The sequence below is a fragment of the Numida meleagris genome, chromosome 10 (assembly GCF_002078875.1).
Source record: "Numida meleagris isolate 19003 breed g44 Domestic line chromosome 10, NumMel1.0, whole genome shotgun sequence".
NCBI classification, from domain to species: domain Eukaryota; kingdom Metazoa; phylum Chordata; class Aves; order Galliformes; family Numididae; genus Numida; species Numida meleagris.
In genome coordinates, this window is record NC_034418.1 from 13519305 (window position 1) to 13541636 (window position 22332).

The following is a 22332-nucleotide window of genomic DNA, read 5'->3' on the forward strand; positions in this document are numbered from 1 at the left end:
GAATGCTAAATTAATTTACACAAAGTATTTATTCAGATAAAGAGCATGGACCCAAGTTTGCCTTTTGACCCATCAAGAAAATTATCTTGATTGGTGGAAACATTTGGTTTCCAATCAACAAATCAGCATGAGAACGTGAGGCCTCAGTGTCAACTAAACTATTAAAATGTTAGATACACACACATCTTAATAGATAATACTGAAGCAACAAATTCTTGCTCCTTTCCAGTGTTAAGTTAAGGTCATCCTGTCTAACAAACCATTTCATATAGACTCTCTCAAAAGTCCACTCTGCAGGCAATGGCAGATAACAGACAACTGAATGACTGAATACTCTAGGTCATCCAAAAAATTAGATCAAAGAGTCCCTGTAGTCTATTGAAATGCAATTGCTTCCAAATCACATTGTGGTGTTCCAGGCCTGAAAGAATGGGTCACTGCAATTTTATTGTAGAGAAGCTATTGCTAATGAAAGGAACAATGGAAAGATTAGTGCTACCAACCATATAGAAGAAACACCACTTTCGGTTTAATTGCAATGAACAAAGCAAATAGGAAAGAAGGGCAACCAAGTGACAAAAGTAGTTGGTGCAAAGAGGATATAGAAGCTATTCACAGGGTTCTCTTGGTCAGGGCACAGCGTCCAGACTTAACATATGATTACTGAATTTGGATCACAGTGAAAAACGAGGCGGTTGTCATTACAAACAGCTGTTGACACATTTTTAAGAAAGTAGTCTTGCAAACTGAAAGAATCCAGTTGATAATTTTCCTGCTAGGCACTAGTTGCAGTGAAATTAATAAAAGGATAGGGAGAAAGGAACAATTATACTTTGTGATACTGACTCTGCAGGAGATTATTAAAAGTTTTACTTCATTTACCAATTTAAAATAACAATTTAAGGTGAACTATGTTGAATCTTGGAACTGATTAAAGAAGGAGACAGATTCTAATTGATGGTAGCATAGATACTGACAAGGTTCTGCCATAGTAAATTTGTTGAAGCCACAATATTTATTCTCTTTTGATCAGTTTCTGGATCTTTTGTAAGTAAAGCTTACCAGTCATAACAACCTCTATGTCGAGACAGTGGTAAAAGATCCATTTCAGTCTCAGTTAAGATCACTACATTCTGTTCCTCTGTGACCCGAGGCAGACTTGAACCTTCCTTCTCCAGACAAGACATGACAAGCCCAGCTCCACTTAGCTCCTGAAGCATTTTAGAAAATAAAACGTGACCAAACAGGGAGATCACCCGAACTCCAGCTGTTGTACAGAGGTAGAGCACTTCCCTTAGAGGAAATGGCAAACGCTGCAATAAGTACAAACTGCTTTTGTCTAAATAAAAATGATAAAACCTATTAGTTTTGAACATTAAGCTTCCACAGAAATTCACAACTAAGCACATCTGATATTGACAGCTCAGCGCTACAAACATAAAAAACAAAAAAAAAATTTCATTCCAGCTCCTGGCATCTGCTCCAAAGCCACATTTGCAACTGTTCAAATGAACTGGAAAATACTAATTCATCTAACTGCTGTGACCAACACATAAGTAGAGCATTCAAAATATTATCCAGACTACTTCAACCAATTATCAGTATTCAACAGCTCTTCCTAGTGAACCACCCTCTTCTCAAGTCACTGATTACTATTTCAGAAGAAACACTAGATGTCTGAAGTGGCCCTCTTTCGGCTTCACCATGCAGTTTAATAGCCCTTATGATCAAGTACCCTCGCAAAAGACATTTCTAGAGGGTGATCCAACATATCATTTGGACCTCTGAACCACACAGCATAAAGATAGCTTCATATAACCTAACACTGTTGAATGTCACTGTTCTAATCTGCATCCATAGGAAGTTGCTTGCGAAGTGCAAGATCTTTTGCCTTAAAGCCATCAATAACTATTAATTCTGTAGTTAACTATTCTGAATTACATCAGTAAAGACTTTTCTGCGGGAAAATAGCACTGTCAAGTATATTTTGAAAGAAAATCATTTGTGCATAATAATTTTTCATGAACTTCGACAACAGCCATCAACAGAAAATATGTAAAGACAGTATTTAACACGTTCATAAGAGATCAACTCATCAAGACTTATAAACCAAAGTAGGCTGGAATTGCCACAGGAAGCTAAGGGAAATTGGTTCATAACTCCTGCTGAGCTAGGAAATTCACCCTTCCTTAAAGCAGTTGACAAACCTAGGTATAAACTTTTTTCTCATTAGCTTGTGGTTTGATTTTTTTCCTTTATTCACAGCAGTTCACAATAGCAGGAAGAACATTTATTTAAGAGGAAGCAAAAAAGGTAGAAACTATCACAAACTATACCAAATGAAAATGTCTATGGGCTAATTACTAGGACTACCAGTCACTCTTCTGCTTTTTTCCTCAAAGACTAAAAACACAAAATGTGTGATACAGTTCATTGACTATAACTATCCCTCTTCTGTTAAACGCAATAGCAACCGGCAATATTAAGAAAATCGCCAAATGGCACATGCATAAAGATCTTTGCCAAAACAACTACGGTTCCAAGAATGAAAATAATTTGAGTACTGATTTGTTTGAAAGAAACACTTACCAAGCCTACACATGTAGATATTGCTACTGACGAGGTACTATCATTCCTTATAAATCCCTGGTAGAAACACTGCTCAATTTCATGTTCCTGAGAATTTGAGACTCCATCTTTCCCAAGTACCTGGACAATAAAACTGTTGCTTAAAATGGTTGAAGGCTTAAGTTCTAAGTGAAGCTCCTGTCCAAATGCTGAAAATTTGTAGTGCAAGGAACTCCTTGAACTGTGAGTTGATCTCTTTTTCCTAGTACTGTGCAAAACATTGTGTGAAATGTACGATCCACTGGAATCCACTTTGACAGGTGTCACAAAGACATAATCTGTAACGATAAAGTTAGCCATCAGCTTTAGCATCCAGCAAATAAGGTGTCACTCTAACACAGTAAGCAGCAGGCTTTTGTTATGGTATGAAGAGTTCCCTCATTCGGGGAATAGCCTCAGAGCTCCACAGGCTATGTGTATATAGGCTTGGCTGCATATATTCACCCCGTAAGTCACACAGGCTCTCAAACAGTGTTTGTTTCCTTTCTGCCCCACTGAGAGGTACAGACTAAGTAGCATAGCTGTGAACATTCCCACAATCACTCTTCTGAAGACATTTGTCATCACCAGCAGATCTGTAGATTTTCCCCTCCCCCTGTATTAATTGCTGTCAAATGTGAAGGCTGCTTTGGTTTGAGGTCTTTTTTATTCCCTAAGAATGCAGCAAATATTGTATCACTGTAGGGGGAACCATGACTGGGACTTTGTAGAACTGTACCACTTGTTCAAATGGATTAAAGGATTAATTTATTAATGCCTTAACTGAGTGAGACCTCATCTCTTTGTAGTGACTTGATTAGACTGGGTTTCAAATTGTAACTGACCTTCAGAAGAAAGAGATTACATGCTACCTAATAACCTTTAGTCAGCCATTGCTAATTGCATGTCAAAGAAATTTATTGTTTTGGATAAAATACATGAAAAATTATAAAACTCAACTGAGATATACTCACAGCCAACTACGAAAGTAAAAAACGGAGGCCCTGGTTCAGGTAGCTGCACAAGCAAGTGCCTAACCTGAAGTCCGTCGCCACTGCTCTTGATCTGTCCCTACAGGGGCCCTGGAAGCAGGCTCTGAATTTTTGTCATTTGCTGGACTAGGAACATTGGCACCTAATCCCAGTTATGTGAGTAAGTATGCTGAACAAACTGCTTCCCAGCCCCACTGACCTGTTGAGTTTTACCTCTGTGCAGGATTAAAGATGCCTGTGCATTTGACAGTTAGACAACCCACTCCTCTCCCTAAATTGAAATAACACCATTACAAAAGAAGAAAAAACCTTCCTCCTTATGTTGTTAAAGACGTTACAGAAGCTATCAATCTCCTGGCCTGAGTAGATTTTATAGGGCACACACTCAGCTGAACATGTAAGCAGTGATAGGCTGTTTCTTCTTAATAGAAACAATACATCAAGAGATTTCACTTTCCTCGAGTGGTGTTAATCAGCAGCAGAAGTCAGGACGCTAAGCACGCTAGTGGCCAAAAAACTGCAAGCAGCTGCTGGAGTGAGGGAATCCCCTGGTGAACAGGCGTTGGGTGCAAGAGGGTTTTCCTTCCTGCACCCTGGTGTGGTTCTCCGCTGTACTTTATTTCTCCTCTCATCCAATAAAAAGCACATACTGCACTTCAACCTTCCCAAAGTCATCAGCATCTAAGTGCCAGTCTCTGCAGCCTGGGAACAAACAGCCCCTGGGCTCCCATTCACACAGCCTTTTCTCTCCAGGTTTGCTCCCTTAGCCTGCAGTGCGCTGCTTCTTCCGCTCTCCCACCCAAATCTTTTTACTACTTTTGTCTCCTTGCTTCCATAACAAACACATGAGGTTTTGATGTTGTAGCTACATACACATTCATCATTCTAACTGCACGTGTATACGTGGATGTATTTACCATCTCATTTATTCATCCTCTTTGCCTGTAGACATCATTCCTTGTAGTTTTTTGCACGCAGGGCTGAACAAGTCAATCTCTGCCCAGAGTTAGCTATTTTACAGAAGCCAACTCACTTTCACTTTATGTTCCCCAAACGCTGAAGCTTCCTCACTTTAAATGCTGTCTACCAAGAAAAAGGCATCTACACAAATGTTCATATACATAGATACAGAAAGAGCAATACAAACCATGGTTTACTTCACTGCTGCTGATGCTGTCACTGGTTAAACTTGCTGCATGAGACATGCAACAGAGGCAGCACAGCTGAAGGGTCTGCAAGAGAAAAAAAAAAAAGAGAAAGAAAAGGAGTATTGGGCGAGATTTACTTGACAAGGGAAGGCAGAAAGACAAGTCACCAGAAACTGTGCAGTAACCTGCTATGCAAGTACACTAGGCGATTGCAAAAGAAAGCGCTCTCGACCTGCCTTTACAGTGCTTCCAAGCCACGGGAAGGTCGGGAACTGCATGGAGCTGCCGCTGAGAATCGCGGCAGGTAAAGTCCAGACGACCAGCAGGAGACAGTCCATGTTCCGCCGTGCACCTGGCGCGCTACCTGCTCCCCGAAGCGCGCGGCAGCCGAGCCCGGATCCCCCGCATGGTCACCTGGGCTCTGCCCCGCAGCAGCTCCGGCGGCCGCCTCGCAGCGCCGCGCCCCCGCCGTGCGCGACGGCGGAGCCCATGGAGCGGCGCCCAGGTGAGCGCGCCCTCGCCGCCCAACGGCGCTCACGCTTTAAGCCTCCGCCGCCACCGCCGCCGCGGGGCAGCGCTGCCTCCGGCGCCGCGTCTCGGAGCGGTCGCCGCCCGGGGGGCGCCGCGGAGCGGAGCGGGAGGGACCAATAGGGAGGCGGCGGGGCCGGGCCGGGGCTGGGGCCGGGGGACTGGGGCCGGGGCTGGGCTGGGGGGCGCGGGGGGAGGCACCTGGGCGAGGGGGAGACGGAGGCGGCTCCTCCGGCGTCCGGGGGCGAGGAAGGGCCGGGCTGAGGGGGAGCGGCGGTGCCGCACACCTGCGGCAGCGTGACGAGCGGAGCTGGGGGTGAGAACGGAGGGCTGAGCCGCGGGGCTTCATCAAAAGGACAAGTGGGTGATGATATGGGGAGAAGGGAATTGGGAAAAAGGAGAAAAGTCTAGTGTAAGCCATCCAGCTTCCAAAGCACCAGTCATTTGGAGAGAATACGCTGTTATTATTTTCAGGGGAAACACAAAATCAAAGATTAGATTGCCTGTGGAGAAAACGTATTTGTGATAGCCAAGAACTGTTACTGAACATTGAACACTGAACGCTGATGTCCATAGGGGAGCTGGCTTTGTGCGGTGGCTTACAGGTACTGAGCCAAAAGCAGCACCAGGCCCCGGGCTTGACACATGCAGTCCTTGCTGTTAGGTTACAGTTTCTCTTCTACAAAAAAAAAGTCAGTAAAGGATGAAAGTCTAAATAATCTGGAAGGAAACCTAAGTAGTGGAGTTGATGGGACAGATCCAGGTTGGCACTCAACACAGAACTTGTTTCTGATGGTTTTGGCTGCACATAGAGAAGCGCCCCTCACCTCACGATCTCCCTTTTGTGCTAGAGAGTTTTCCTGTGTACATCTCAATGCAATCTCACGCAGAATCTCCCCCGTCCTGGTGTCACACCGTGCAAACAGGCAGCAGCTGTGTCACCACCAGGTGCCTGGTGCTCCACTTGGCACAGGATGCAGCACAGCACGGAGCGAGGTGAACTGGGGGCCAGCTCCATCCACCTCCTTGCCCTGGGCTTTCTGGTGGCTGCTGTGGGGCAGTGCCTCACACAGATCAGAAATCCTTTCCCTTCCCAAGCATTTCTGTCCCTAAACGTTAAAAAAACCTCAACAGGTGTGGAATTTCTCCTTCACCTCTCTCTATTTCCCAGTGGTTTTCCATTATCACCTTGCTGAATACATCACGATAAAGTTTCAAGACCTTTTTCTAATAGTGCACCTGTCACCTCTCACAGAGTATATTCAGAAGAAATAGCTGGCTACAAGTTTACAACGGTCCCAAAACATAAAATGTGCTCTACATAGGAGGTAATAGGAGAAAAGCATAAAACTATGGGAGCTATAATTTTATTATCAGTCTTCAACACCCTGAGCAGACAGACCTGACTGTTTTCAGTAGACTATCTGACTGGGAAGACTGACGTTTCATTTGCTGCAAATGGAGGGAAATAAGTACAAACCTATAGCAATTACAAGAATGGTTTAAAAAAGAAACAACAAAACTTTCATCACAAATGTAGCACTCCTTAGAAGGGAGTTCTGCTCTTGATTTCGGTGGAGTTAAGACTTCACCCCGGGGATTTGTAGTTTCTGAGAATGATCAAAGAAGAAAAAAAAAAAGCAATACTGTTTTGCATGACTGTAAATGACATGTGTCTAAATTTGAGTTGGCATTAGGCAGGGGACCCCAACCTTCCTTGGCCTGTAGGCAGCATCACTGATCAGTTAGCGTGCTCAGACGGCATCATACTTGGCTCCCTGAGTCAATCATGACCCCAGCAGCGATGGTCATAAACATCAGAGAATCCTGCAGGCGGCTCCTTACCATGTGCAAACATCGTTACCATGCAAACCATTAGCGAAATAAAGCTCTGCAGTGTGGCAAACAACGCTGTGTCAGAGGGTTTGCTTTCTCTCCCACTCCCTAGCGCTTCCCACCTCAGACAACCAGCTAGAAAGTATTCCTTCACTGCCATAATGTGGCCTGTTCCTGGACTCTTCTCTCTTCTCACCAGGCCATCAGGTTGGACACTGCTAGAAGTTTTTCATGCTGATCAGTTTTGTCATATTTTTAGTGACTTTGTTTGTATCCACCTGCTGTAATTCTCTTCTATCTACATGAGAAACTCTTCCATTACCAGTGAACACAGGGAAATGCAGAATCCCAGTAGAAAGCTGCCACCCTTAAGCAGCACTGTACAGAAGATAATACTCTTCTTGGGAAAGGATCTCCAGCACAAACACATTTTTCTAGGTACCACGATTTGGAAAGTCAGCATTTCTGTCCTATCTATAAGGGAAGTGTGGATTTTTGCTATGCTATAGCAGCAGTAAATTACTGCTTTGCTTTCATCACCGTACTGAGTCTTGCAGGAGCACAGCCTGAGTTCTGCCAGGTAGTCTCCTCCACCCACCCCAGATATATCACATCTGGATGCAAACTGTCTATGCACATTGTCTTGATGTCTGGATGCAAAGATGCTGAGTGTTCTTGTTTCCACAGAGAATGAGCATTGCTTTCAAAAACTTTATTTTTCTGATTTATTTTATAATTCTGAATCCCTCTCCTGAGAATTTCTATAGACTTGTTTCCCTCTAAGAACTATGCTATCACGGTCATAATGATAAAGATTCCAGGCAAATACAGAACTCATGTTATTGGTAACATGACTGACAGGCATGAAGAAAAAATATGTCTGGAATAAAAATGCCATCATGTTTGTTTTGCTTTCTTTGTTAGGGCAAATTCTTTATCACGAGACACATTTGTGACCACTGAGGTGAGCAAATGATTCACAGAAGTCCACTGTTTGATAGATGTCACCTCTTCTGTCAACCTTCATTATTTTTCTAGATACATTTGTGTTAGAAATTAATCTGAATCATTTGTATCACATTTAAATTATATATGATTGGACGGCTGGGAGCAGAGTACTTCCAATGAGAAAATGCAGCAGTGAAGGCTTGTTTCTATCAGATACTTTAGTCTCATTGTATTGAGTGAGTAAGAATAGTAAAATCAGAGCAAATACAGGTTTTGCTACCCCTGCATTCACTTTCTGCAATTCCATTCCTCCTTGACCATTTCTGCGACTGTTTCTTACCAGGGTTGGGTTTCTTGCAATACTTCCGGGTTAATCTTGATGCTCTCTCAGTGTTGATCCTCATGAAGATGTTTCACTCTTGGCAGGCTTTGTCTGCAGTTACAGTGAGTGTTGAATAATCATGCGCTGGGCGAAACTCCTTGGGGAGAAGTCTTCATGAAAACATCTTTCTAATTGAAAAGGACGCTCTTTAGAAAGAGCTGGTAGTTTTCAAAACTGTCAAGTTCATCTTTGTCTCAAGCTGAGTGGTCTCCAAAGTGCAATTACTTGGTCATGCTCCATGCATACCATAACATTTAAGTTTTTCCTTTCTTGTTGTACTATTCATTCAATAATCCCAAAGCAATTTGTGAATTTATATACTTCATCTACAAAGTTCAGCACTTATTACTCACTTGTAGCAAGGTTAAAAAAAATCTTTCAGATCTTCTAGTCCAGCAAAACACATGTGAGTTCACAATTTGTAGAAACGTTCATACAGATTACATGCAGCGGCAGGGATGTAACCAACTGGTACAAAACCAGTATGGCTATCTGTGTGTTACCTAAACTCACTCAGCACCATGCAGTTAAAGAAGAGGACAGATCTCTCCAGCTGGCACAACTGGCCATTACTCCTCTGCTTGGCTGGCACACAGAAGACAGGCTGCTGCAGTCCTTCTTGCTGGGACAATCCCCACACAGAAGGGAGGTTGCACACGCAGATTTCATGGCCTCTCTGCTGTAGGGAGCATCTGAGGTATAAGTGGGTTACTGCTGGGACATGACACGTCCCAAAGCACTGATGACCTGAGGACAACGGTTGCCTCCCCCTCCATCTAGAACAGCTGCTCTTACCTTACTTGCTCTTACCTCCACAGACCGCATTTATGAAGTACTAGACAGTATTGTGATGGCTGCTAATAGCAGAGCTACTCCTATACCACATCTCTCCTCTCTCCCTGGATTTTAAAAGCTACCCTAATGAAAAGAAACAACAAATCCTTCTTTGTTTACTTCCGTGAAATCTGAAGCTGGCCACAATATTTTCAGGAATGGGAAATGCTAGACTAGCATATACCCAAAAGCACATGCAAAGCACACTTCAGCATTTCTAGCCAGCGTATAGCTTATAGTATAAGCTACTGTAATAAACTTGCTTTTGCATGATGGTTAATTGCATTCTTCAGTGACACATGGCATGGGCTATACAGTGTCACTGGTTATTCTGTTTATAGGTAACTATATTTCAGCTGACATGGAAACTGTATACATAACAAAAACATCTACTGCTTGACTTGGTGTGGTTCCTCCATTAATTCATGTTCCTTAAGGGCCTGAAAGTTCACAGAATAAAATTCCACCATCTCTCCAGTTTCTGTATTAAACTCTGCTTTCTGCAGAAGCCTCAAAACATGGTGTGAGGACTGAAGTTATTTCCTCAAATGGTCTTTAAACCCACAGTTTTCAGATTGCATCCTATAAATTCTGGCAAACTCCAAGCAATAAAGAGTAATCTCTGTGGAATAGGTTTTCACCACCATTTACAGTAATATTTTCTGTCAATAAGTCCCTAAATTCATTTCACATAGCTTTTTAATCACCGCCACTGGAAAAGGAGCTTGATCCAGCATTCCTCCTGCACCCTAACTCCCAATGAAATCAAAGAAACAATGTTTACATTTTTTCCTCACCCAATTTGCACGTAGTACTGGGCTGTTATAGTCCCAAAGAAATGCTTTTGATTACAAATATTAAACACAATTTTCTGCTTACACGCATTTCTCTGTGTTGCACAGCATGTCCATCCTAATTTGATTAGTTCTACACATTTACTTGTGCTAGCTGGACATCCTACTTTCTGGCATGGAGCATGAAGTTCCAGCTATCCTGCTGACTTGCTCCTATTGTACTTGCTCCGTCCTGCCACACCAGAGATTTGGACTCAGGAGCGGAACTAAACCCACCTCCATGCTGGATGCTTACGGCTGACATGCAGAAACTTCCCAGAGTAATGTTCTGCATTTCTCTTGCAGTCAGTGCTGTAGGCTAATGCTTAGATTTTAGACAAGATTAACTGACTTGCATTTCCAGTGTCACCAGCAATTTTTAGAAGGGGGAGGGGAGACCAAGGCAGTGAGAAAGACAACGTAAAAACTCGGCAAATTGCGCTTACCTGGCTCCAATCCAAATGTCAAAAGTTGCTGCCACGGCATCCCAGCATACTCTGGCTGAAAAGTGAATGGGGGAAGCTGCAGTTCAGAACACGGGGGCTTTGTCACACACCCACCAGAATTAAATGAAAATGTCCATCACTAATAGAAGAAAAATAAAAGCTGTCATTGTGGGTGGCCCGACTATGGATTTGCAAGCAGCACATTTTAGAAGAGTTTTCCTGGACAATTTCCAAGTGTAATTAAAGAACAGGTACCTCCAAACTCACAGAATTCTAATAAAAACAATTATGCAGTTTATAACGTTGTGCACGAGCCAAAATTTCTATTTATACAATGGATCAAAAATGGCACAGGAGAAATTGTGCAGTCCAGCAGGTTCAAAGATCCACTTTGAAAATGCTTTTCATAAATACCGATTTGCAGTATACCTGGAAGGACATGTAGCCTATGGAGTTGCAAAGATGTATTTAAAATTCCAGCAAATCACTTCTAAAACACTAGTAGTTGTTTCAGACATATTCTGGCATAACGTGTGAGAAGGAAAGCCCAGCCTCTGTTACAGTCAGCCAGCATCTGCATCCCAGAAAAGGATAAACCAATCCAAGAAAGAAAATTCATATGGAAGTTTCAACCTCTTTCTTCCATGATAGGAATGTATGAGGTTACTCAGCCCCAAAACAAATGGCATTGGGAGGAAATGGTACCTCATTCATTTCTTATTGTGTACAAAATGTACTTGTTTCATCCAATCGTGGCTAGATGTTCTTCTAGCCTGCTCCTAGTAGCACTGCTTCTTCTCAGCCAATCTTGACATACTATCTTGCTCTTTAATTTAATTTCTGTACTAGAAAGATAAATCCTCCTGATGTGGCTTGTTCCCTTATTTTAACAGCTACCATGTGAGCATCAGTTTGGGTTGCTGCTAAGACAAGATCTAAGATGAAGATTTTCCTGCTTGTATCCAGACAGTTTCAGAGTGGGACTCTGAGTCCTGGGTTGAAAATCTCCGGTGCACTCTGGGAGCTTAATTTTCCAAAGTACCAAGAATTCAGAGCTCCATTTGGGATCAACAGGAGCTGAACCTGCTCAGCATTTCTGATAATGATTCCCTGTACTCTTTTGAATAACATGCCTTAAGAAGAATATTGCTGGGAAGATTTTGTCTCCAGTCCTTTCTACATGTGTTTCTTCTTTTATTTGGTACTAATTTCATGGGCCAAGCAAAGAAGAAATTGGCTTCTTTCTGCTCTGAATTTCATTATTTGCAGATTTTTTTAATACAAGATAATGCTTCTTTGGCTGACTCCTGGGATTCTTCTATTAAAAACTTCCCCCCCCCCCCCTTTTTCACATCAATAAGCCTTTGTTACTTCAGCCTTCTTGCTGGGAACATAGACTGCAAAGAAGTTCACAAAGTTTTTCAGTCCCTTCCGTGTAATAGTTGCAGTGTACCTGCAAATACTTTATTATAACATTTTCAATTGAGTATCAGTCAATTTCCTACAAAAATTGGGTGCTTTTACTTCAGATTCTGTGTATGTTCATCCACCCTTCGCAGTTGTCTGTCCAGACCTATCATCTTCACCTGTTTCTTACACAAAATGGACCTCTTGGTGGGATTTTTAACTACAGCTTGGCAATCAAGCAGCAAAATGTCGCCCACAGGTATGGAGCTGTTCAATATCTGCTTCTGTAAGGGCTTACAGCACCATGCAATACTATACAAAGAAGGCATTGTCTAAAAAATCTGCATAGATATTCTGTTTGCTGTGTATTGAAAGATTTCAATCTCTTTTACCATAACAAGAGTGGGATGTGTGTTAGACATTGGAAAGCTGTATTTTTTTTTTTTTTAAGACCAGATTCTCATTTCTTGTAGGCTATTTTGCACCACAGTGGCAGCAAACAATCACCTCACAGCTTTGTATGAAAGCATGAACTCTAAATATTTTACTTACTTTATTGCCTTTCACCAGTAAAGCAAGGCCTTTACTACTTACCTTTATTTTTCTGCAAAGAGGGATATTTTTTACCACTATCTTTCTTGCCAAGAGATGACAATAACCCATGAAGAATATGGTAGTGGTAGTTGTACAGGACTCTGTGAGCTTGATGCTGAACACACATAGAACAGAAAATTGGTCCCTATCCCAGGAGCTCAGCTTACAGTTTTTAATTTACTACAGCTTTCTTTGCATTCCTAATTTGCAAACAAAACTATTCCCTTACTGTGGTGTTGATTTCCAAAGGTAGTTCAGCATGTTTAGGAGTCAAACAGTTCTACAAACTCACTGTTATACTGGTTGCTGTGACAACATTTAATAATATCTTACTATGTGTGTGTACTGAGTGGAAAGTGTTCGATTTGCCTATTTTCAATAGAGCCTGATGTTGGGAAGAAAAAGGAATGAAATCATTTCAGGCTGTATGCCTGTAACACTGAACTTAACAACCCCTCTTCAGCTGAAAGCAGTAAGGATGGAGTTGGACCTAATGGTGGCAATTCTGAACAGTTAAGACAAGCTCTTCAGCGGGGAAGTATGTAAAGCTAACTGGTATAGTTAAAGAAGTGATTTTTAGGCGTATTACAATAAGAGAAATGTGGAACAATATTCATGAAAATTCTACTGATGCAGAATAAAACCCTACTCAGAAAACCCTCACATGCAAGTCTAATGTTATGTATGCCCATGTTTGCCAAGAGGAGCCTGATAAGCAAAATCCTTTCTTTCCTTTCCATTACAAAATACCAAATACTGTGAAAGCGCTCTTGCTTTCCCATGTGGATGAGCTTTTTAACATTAATAAACTTGATTTCATGCCCTTTTCAATCATTTCCCTTTAATGAGAGCAGAGTGGTTTTTTTTATCTTGAATTGAAATGAGATTTAAAACCTTCTTCTTGGCAATGCTGACAACAGCAACATTGTGCTAGAACTTCATAACCAGAAACTGAAACCGATTAGCCCATTTGAGAGTAACCTGATTATTTTTCACCCATGCTCACCGGATAATTTTACTGAGTTGCATCTAGTGAGAAGAAAAGCGCTGACTTCAGCTCTGCCAGGCCAGCAAGCGTTGCCTCTGTCCTCATGGTATGAAACCGCAGTCACACACTGCACAGTGTGTAGCGGGGCATTCATAGCATCTCTTAGAGGGATATGGAAGGCCTCATGTGTCTCAGACATAGCCAAGCAAAAACTATTTGCAGTCAGAAATTGACACATTACAGCATACAACTTGAGTTACTCTGGCCCATTTTCATGATTCAGAGCAAAATGGAACGTAAAGTGAAAGAAATGTGATGCATAAATATGAATTAGATTGACAAAGTACCTTTCCTTTTTATGACCCATAATAATCTAAGCCACAAGTTTTGTTTTTTTTTCAGTATCTTTTATGTCCTTTTGATTATATATCCATTCATTTGCAATCACATTCTAAAGGTGTCAGGAGTAGCAAGACCTAAAAGTTGTTCTCATGAGTAAACATCACTGTTTGCAGCTGCACTGCAAACTGAGAGAAATAGGCAGTTTATTAGATATCTCTTTTCCAGATACATTTTTTTCTAAAATCCTGCTTCATCACAGTATACAGACAATGCGATCTGAAAGCATATTGCTTTGGATGAGGTCCAGCCAGCTGGGATTCCTTTCCAAGGACCTGAAATAGAACCAAGGCAGGGCATACTGAGGTGAGCAGCTTCCAGATTTTACCTGCAAGCTCTGTAGGTGGCCTAAGGCCACTTGAATCTAATCCAAATCAGGCACCTGGCCCTGGCCTGGATGCCTGCCAGTTTCATAGCATATTCTAGCCCTGAATTGTTGTGTCTGGACTTATTTCATGGCTTATTGTTGTATGTCTTTTTAAACTAATTCCTCACTGAAAGACATCTGAAATTCAAAGCTTTCTTCAGTTTCCCACTTTATTCTGGAGCTGCAGACACTTGCCTTACTAGGTCCAGGGAAAACCGTCTCTAAGAACTCACTAAATGGAGCTTAAAACTTTAGTAGTGTGCAGGTTGTTGTTCTTGGGAGGAAGAAAAGGGAGAATGGGCGCTTCTGAGCCGGTTTACTTTATTGATAAACATGATGAGATACATCCTTTGTCAGTTTTCACCACAGAGTTTTAAGTGCCTGTACTGTTTAATTTTCAAACTTTTTTTTTTTACAGGTGTGAAGGGAGTGATTTCTTTGTGGTGATTAAAGTTTGGTTGTTTATTAACTAAAACTGTGGTTTGTATATGCTAGCCCTTGAATTATTGCAGGGCTTTTATTATGGCTCAGTCTTCCATATTTTAGGGAGATTTTTCTAATTTCTTCCTTATGGGCTGCCTAGGAACAACTCTAGTGTGGAACTTCATGACTATTGGACTTTTTTTGGAGTACCATGTCAGACTTTCTCATGCTCCAAAACTCCTAATGGAGAAAAGAAATCCCCTAAAATCCAAATGTGAGCATTTTAGTCAATGTTTCCTCTATAGAGGAATAGAATACTTAAAATACTTAAGGGAGAATTTAGTCGTGGATGATACATGTAAATATGTGAACTTTTCCCTCAGAGCCAAATGTTTTGCTTTTGATGTTGAAATATTTTAAGTGAAAAACACTACAGGATTTCTCAGTGCTACAAGGGCAGCTTAAATGGTAATGTATTCATCTTTCTTCTCCCTATCAGATCTGTCACAATGGTTTGTATCTTAATGATTTTGTATAACCAGCAAATCTAATCCTTACCAGATGCCTGGCCTTTATACTGCAGTGTTGCATACTCCTAATTATGTTGCTATTTGGCCATTTTAATACTTGATTATCATTATCGCACTAAGCAGTCTACTTTGAACTTTTAAATGAACAGAAAGGTGATCAGAAAGCTCAGCAGAGCTCTGCGATCTTCTTTCCTAAGTTTGGTAGCCTTACTCCCACAGAAAACACGTTGCTGTTTAAACAGCCCAGAAAAGAATTACCTGACCAGAATAAATAACAACTGCCTTAGGGCATGTTCCCTCTCGAATGTTGATTTGAAATTGCTGATCAAGTGTTAGATTAACTAAATTATTTACAACTCTCAATTAATAAATACCAAAGCAACTTTGCCAAGAAAACAACACAGAACATTAAACAAAGAGAATAATGGCCACGTCTGCAGAAATCACTTGGAATGGTTTGTCAGATACCAGGGCATTACACAGAGAAGAAGAGAATCATCTTCAGGGCTAAATCAGGGAGAGTCTGTTATTTCCCACCTAAAACTCTAGTAAATGACTCAGAAGGATTTAAAGACTGCTGGGCCTACAGGAAAATCACAAGTAACTTCAAAGTCAAGAGAACACTTAGCCTAAGATTTATGTGTTGTATCAGTAATAACGGAAAGCCCAAGGGAGACCAAGGGTTCAAGACACGAACCTATTACGTGTGTGTGTAGAGTGTGGAATGTGGGAAGCTTAGGGCTACCATATTTCTGTCCACATTTTCCCAGACAAAATGAAACGCAGTGAAACTAATGTGTCTGGGATGCATCTTTGATTTATACACATGCACTAAGTCCAGAGTGAATTGAACTTACTGTGCTCACACAGATCACCTATTCAGTGCACACACATTAGATCCCATGCATCTCAAATGCTTGAGATCCATTGTTCATATAGCCTAGAGCAGATGCAACCATGTGCAATAGATGTATCTGTGAATGACCTTGATCAGCTCATCAGAGTCCTAAACAGACATCCCAATACCTCAGAAAGCCTCAGAAAAGGTTAGATGTAGTTCTTGGTATACTGCATAAGTACAAATTTCATTTACTGAGCTTACTGTTATCATTAGAAAAATATCTGAGGATCTCACTCAGATCTGGCCAGAATAAAGGACCTGCATCAATAGATATTTGAAATGGAGAGTTCCATTTTATTGCCCAGAGTGCTTTGTGAGAGAGATAAGAAAAATACATGACTGTCCACTCTTGTCTAAATAGGGACAGAAACAAATGCTGATGTTCAAGAGGCAGAGATACATCTTGAAATGTTAAAAATCCAATAAGCCATATTCACTCCAGTCTAGTAGATGTGTTTTATCATACGCATTGAAACTCTTGACCTTAAATACAGATTTGAAGGATTTTAATCACTTTTGGAAAGTGTATTGAAGCTAAAATAGGCTCTGAAGCCCCCAAATAAAGAAAGACAGGCCTTTTTATTCATCATAACTGAAATGTTTGGAACTCCAAAATGTATGTTAGATGGTTTTCAAGGCCCCTTCGAACTCAAGCCATTCTACACCCATGTATGCCTTGCCTTGAACTGTAAAACTGGAAAGTCAAACATTGAAGTAATTCTACCCTCCACAATATACCACCATTATTTTGTATACTGTAGAACAAATGGATTTGGAATGCATAGTGCAACATGCTTCTATACTGTGGCTGACAGCAACTCAAAAAGCTACGCTATCTGTAAACTTGCTTCTTTGAACCCTGTCTAATGTCATTGTACCATGACCCATCCTCTGAAGCTACTTAGTGACTGGCAGTTGAGAAACACTTTAAGACAAAAGTCTGATTTTACTCGGCAATATACTCTACTGATTATCAAGCCAGGATAACTCATGCAACTCCTATTCCTTTGGCTTAAAAAAAAAATAGGGCTATTTTTTCCTAAAATTTATCTCATTTCAGCACACAATGGCAGAGAGACACCCAATGTTCAACTCTAAGCTTATTTGTCTAAGTAACCTAACTCATAGCATGCCCACAAATATTTTCTAAAACAGTATGAAAATAATGCTCAGCAAGTTTTCTAAATTCCAAGGGCAGGACTTGGGAAATCGCAAACCCCGAAGTACTTATCTTGTGATTTTTGCACCCAGTCCCTCTACATGCCCTAGCCTGAAATGCTGACAGCGTGAAATGGACTTGCTACGCGCCTCTGAAGGATACGCTAGACCTAGTGTGTGCATAAAGGAATTCTGTTCTACACCACTATAACATTTTATACCCTGACTGCTGCAGGTCATGACAAATTCCCTCTGTCAGTAAACCTGAAATTCCATCCAGCAGATGTCAGAAGGGAGCCTTCCACACTCATCTTCATGCCCCACACTGCTCCGTAGTTCTTTCCATGGCATTTACTGAACTTAATTTATATGTAAAATGTAGATGACATAAAGACATTGAAACATAATTCAAGTTGTATTTTAAAAACAACGAATATTTCCATTCAAAGGGTGATTATGTGGGAGGCTTTTTCTCTTTTTAAGAATTTCTGACTTCTGCCTTTTGACACTCCAGTTGATATGCTAATTAAAGCTATCATTTCAGCTTATAACTTCCATTTTTTAATGTCCTGTTCTCTTAGATCTGCTGCTATCTTTGATATCTGAGCTTTGTAGATTTTTCGTGCTGCCATATAATTCTGAAACATGGAAATTTTGTAATACCAAGGCCTATGTCACTGAGGCATTATAATCTCATCATCACTAAGTCATGACAGGCTCTTTTCTACCTTCTCCACATCCATCATTCTACTTAAAGTGAAGCAAAAGTCTGTAACTGTCATAAAGCAAATACACTGCCTTTCTCATTTAGAGAATCTTCATGACTCTACCCACATAACTGACAATTCTTACAAAATTCTCTGAATCTCATACCACTTCTCAGCAAAATTATTTGTAGTAAAACTGGGTATCAGTTTACTAAAAAGCATCAATGAGACTTCACAGGCTCCTTGTTGTGAACAAGGGGTCAGATTCTCCTGAAAGTCTCTGCTGGTGAGAACTGGCATAGCTCCACTCCAGTCAGGTTCCCCTGACACCCCTTGCTATGCAGGATTTCAGCCAGCTCAAGGTGTGACAAATCAGCAGAGCTGGAACAATAAGCATCATAGCAAATTTTGGCTTGGGAATATAAAGCAACCCAGGAAACTTCTTAAGTCAGTCTAGATGTCCTATATTGTCTGTACCCACAAACAAACTGTTAGACTCAGTAAATCCAATGGCCAGAACTTCCTGAAGGAAGAGCTTGCTGCCTTTGTGTCAAAGGAGAGAGGAGAGTGCTGTAGCTTTGTACAGCCTGCATACAGAGATCACTGCAGTGATTCTTGGGAAGTCACTACAGAGGTACATCAATACATTTGGGGACTGCTTCCAGAAAGACTCGTAAGTAGAAAGGAAGACAATTAACTGTGAGTATCAGTAACAGTAACTCTTTGTCAGCATCCAAGTACCTAACACTTATGCTATGGCATCCAAATATACTTTTCTGTTATCACAGGAAGATTTTGCTGAAAAAAAATCTGTTAGTGAGGATTTTGTTGTGGAAGACAGTACAAGACTGGAGACTACCCCAGCATGCCACCCACCACAGCCTATCTATAGCTCCTGGAGAAGAAGAGTCCTCCAGTGGTGTTCCAGGAGAGACCTGAACTTGGATTACATTCCAGAGGAGCCTTCTTCCCCAGCAATGGTGAAGTGCTTTTCTACCACAGTAAATATACCTACATAGGTTTAGGTCTAGCAGTGGCCTCTAAATCAGCTACATGATTAATATTTGTTGAAACCTTTAATTGGCACCAAATCCACATGCACAAACCTGAGAGCCCTGCTTGAGCATCTATGTTGGTGGTAGTTATTGTACAAAAGGAGAAGAATTTGTTCAGTTCTCTTAGCTTCAAAGAGTTCTAGTTGTTCATTTCATTTAAAAAAATCTCATTCCAAATTCTAATCTGTAATTAGCTGTTGTAACTCTGCAGGTTAAATTCACAATTTAAATTCAAGAGACTTTAAAACTGTCTGGACAAATTAGATATGTACTTAGAATACTGGCATTTCTCCAAGACAGTGTCTGTTATTATCAACAGTGCTAATGTTACCAGAATAGTTAGGAAGCTTTACAAATCAGCATGACAAATTAAAAAGAGGAAAAACAAAAATCTCCGAAGGCAAGGAGTTTTTAGCACTCATTTAAATTTAATCTTCATGGCTAGATTGGTTTCCACAAACATAAGTTTGTTGTAATTAGCTACTGAGACTGGAGCTTAATGAGTTTAATAAATATTTCAGGCTTTTAGGAGATGGAAGTGGCACTGTGATGACTGGAGATTTTCTGCAGTTCAATGAAATATAAATGAAGAGTAGAAATTAATAATTAAAAGAGAATTGCAGTGACTGAATCACACATTTCCTAAGGGCACTATCCAACTCTCTGTGGAGTGGAAAAAGTCATTAGGAACAAGGCATGGACCATAAGCTGCTAAACACTTGTCCAGCACAAGAACAGAAGATCAGGCTGCTTGCTGGAGGTACACATTAAGGAAACGTAACAATTATGCACAATGCCGACAGAATATTTTCCCTGAACATGAGATTGAAGGGTGCAGTGGAGGCTCTGTCATTGGTTTCAAAGCCATGTTCATTGCAACACCTGTGAATGTAACAGAGTGGCATGGTGCCCTGTAAAGAAACAAGTATCAGGAGCTGCAAACTCAACTACAGCGTGTGTAAATCCTCAGACAACACCCCTCTTCACTCAGATTTTTGAACAATGAAGTATTTTTCCTTTTCATTTGTTCCTTTGTCTGAGCATTTGTCTTTGAGATGCCATAGGAAACCTTAATTTCCACAGTTTGGAATTTGTAACTTTGAGATCTGATTTAAGCATGTTTCACTTGTAATATAATATTGAGGCTACTTAACTAATAGAACTAGCCCACCTCTCACAATCTAGATACCCATATTACCTGAATTTAGAGACAGTCGAGGCCTATTCTATTCTTATCTGTAGCATTTCTCATCAGATGTATGAGAGCCATCTGCAAAATCTGGGTAGAAATGTTCAAGTAATGAGATAAGTATGTAATCATGTTTGCATGGAGGATTATGTAGTAGAAGTCAGTTGTGCATAGGTTATTTGCTTCAGTATCTTGTAGCCTTTGGCTTTTCCTTTACAACTACAAGATAGAAACTCTTCCTTTTTAGATCAAAGCTAATACCCTTATATTATCACATGACTTCAAGGAGCCTGGAACATTATCTTCTCTTCACTACTACCACCAAAGTTAATAATAAACACCAAAGGTTTGGACATAAAGGGTAAAATTTTGGAATTTGAAACTTCCTTTTTGTAATGACTGACTATTCTTATAGCAAGGACAATTTTTACTTTTAGATGAAATCACTCTTCAGAGAAAACAAATTACATGCTGCTTGATGAGAAGATTCTAGCTCACAACCCACATTCAGGTGACTATGCCTAGAAATACTTCTTAAAACCAGCCAAGGAAAATACACTTCCATCATCTTGGAACAAGCACTAACTCAGACCTTGCAGCTTGACATAGAGTGTTTGCCCAAGATCACAAGAACCTCATGTTTTGTGTTGCGTAGAGAATAATCTATGGATAATCTAGTCCATATTGTATAACAATTCACTACTTCAAAGAAATCAGAGAACCATGCATTTATCAGATAATTGTACTGTCATGAAAGACTGAAGAACATAAGCATAAAATTAGTTTTAACAATACAAATATAAAATAAATATTTAAATGCTAACATGGAAACACTTGTTAAATCCCATAAAATATATGTAAAACTCTGAAAACAGAAGAACACAGAAACAATGGAAAACTGACTTCAGGTCTGTTCTCAACTGTTATTTCAGTATTTGATCATGAATTATCATTCCATTATTAGGTATAATCTAGCAAGCAGATGGCAGGTTTGGAGCACTACTCCTTAGCTTGATTTCTAACAAATACTAATATAATTATTTTAAAGTGGTGTGAAAATATCTTGTCAAAGGACACTTGTGAGGCTTTTCCTTTTCCTCCTTTCTGGCTCTTGAAACTACAATGTTAATTTAGCCTGACTCACAGGTCAGGCAAAAAAGGTAAACAACATGAACTTTCATTTGTAGCGAGGGGTTTTTCCTCCATTCACTGTGCCTTTCTCTATTTTATTCAGTGGCCCTGCAAATGGAGCACTGTCAAACTTGTTCTCCTGGTTTGACTCACCTCATTTCTTATGCAGATGCAGAAGGAAAAGGGGATTTCTACATGGGTTCAGCATGTCCTAAATTATCCTTATTTTATGTAGCTCAGGCAGGCGCTTCCACTGGTTTAAATACTTTGCAAAGTACATATGTCTCAAGAAATATATCATTGTGTTAACCATGAATATACCGACCACAAAAATCAGCTTATCTCAAGCTGTTCACAGAGACTAGAAATATAACGAATGATGAAATTAGGAATCAGCTGTCATCACTTTGTAATACTTTCACCCCATATCTTCTCCTAATTTCATGTGGTTATGTCACAGAACTCTTTAACGATTGTACAAGTTGTGTGTTATGAGGCGTAAAGATTCAAAATCGCTAAGAAAAAGTTGTTGTTTGTCTTTTTTTCTTTTTTTTCCTCATGGATTTGTCAAGTTTATCTTCCTATTAGCAGCAGGCGAAGCAGCTGAAAGCTTCTAAACAGTGTATTTCAGTAATTACTTCCAAAGAATATGAACATGGTTGAAATAATATAGAGTAATAAAAAAAGAAATCATAAGTGCAAATAATGAAAGCTAACCAGAAACATGTTGGACATTTTGCAAAGAAATCTTCAAAAATCAAAGCCCACAGAAGTATATTCTCATGCACTCCAGTGGAAAAATGTGATCTCAAACCAAATGTTTATTTTTCAAACAAAGGAAGAAGTAACCAGTCCATTTTATTTCAATGTCTTCATTGTGGTCTAATTAATCAAATCAAAATGGAAAAAAAAAAGGGTAACAATTTGCC

At 40.3% G+C, this 22332-nt stretch overlaps 1 protein-coding gene across 6 annotated transcripts in view; it reads right to left on the reverse strand.

Annotated features, from left to right (window-relative positions):
- Window positions 1–5252, reverse strand: part of ADAMTS18 (ADAM metallopeptidase with thrombospondin type 1 motif 18) — a 69592-nt gene extending 64340 nt beyond the window's left edge. For 2 of the 6 annotated variants that reach the window (XM_021408802.1, XM_021408801.1), the window contains exons 1-3: window positions 4984–5252; window positions 4747–4831; window positions 2590–2906 (exon numbers count right to left, since the gene is read on the reverse strand). In XM_021408802.1, coding sequence (XP_021264477.1) covers window positions 2590–2906; window positions 4747–4831; window positions 4984–5085 — 504 coding nt within the window. In that variant the 5' untranslated portion in view covers window positions 5086–5252. Of the gene's footprint in view, window positions 1–1062; window positions 2907–4746; window positions 4832–4932 lie in introns of those variants that run through there. The other 4 variants (XM_021408805.1, XM_021408806.1, XM_021408807.1 and 1 more) reach the window with 4 other exon arrangements.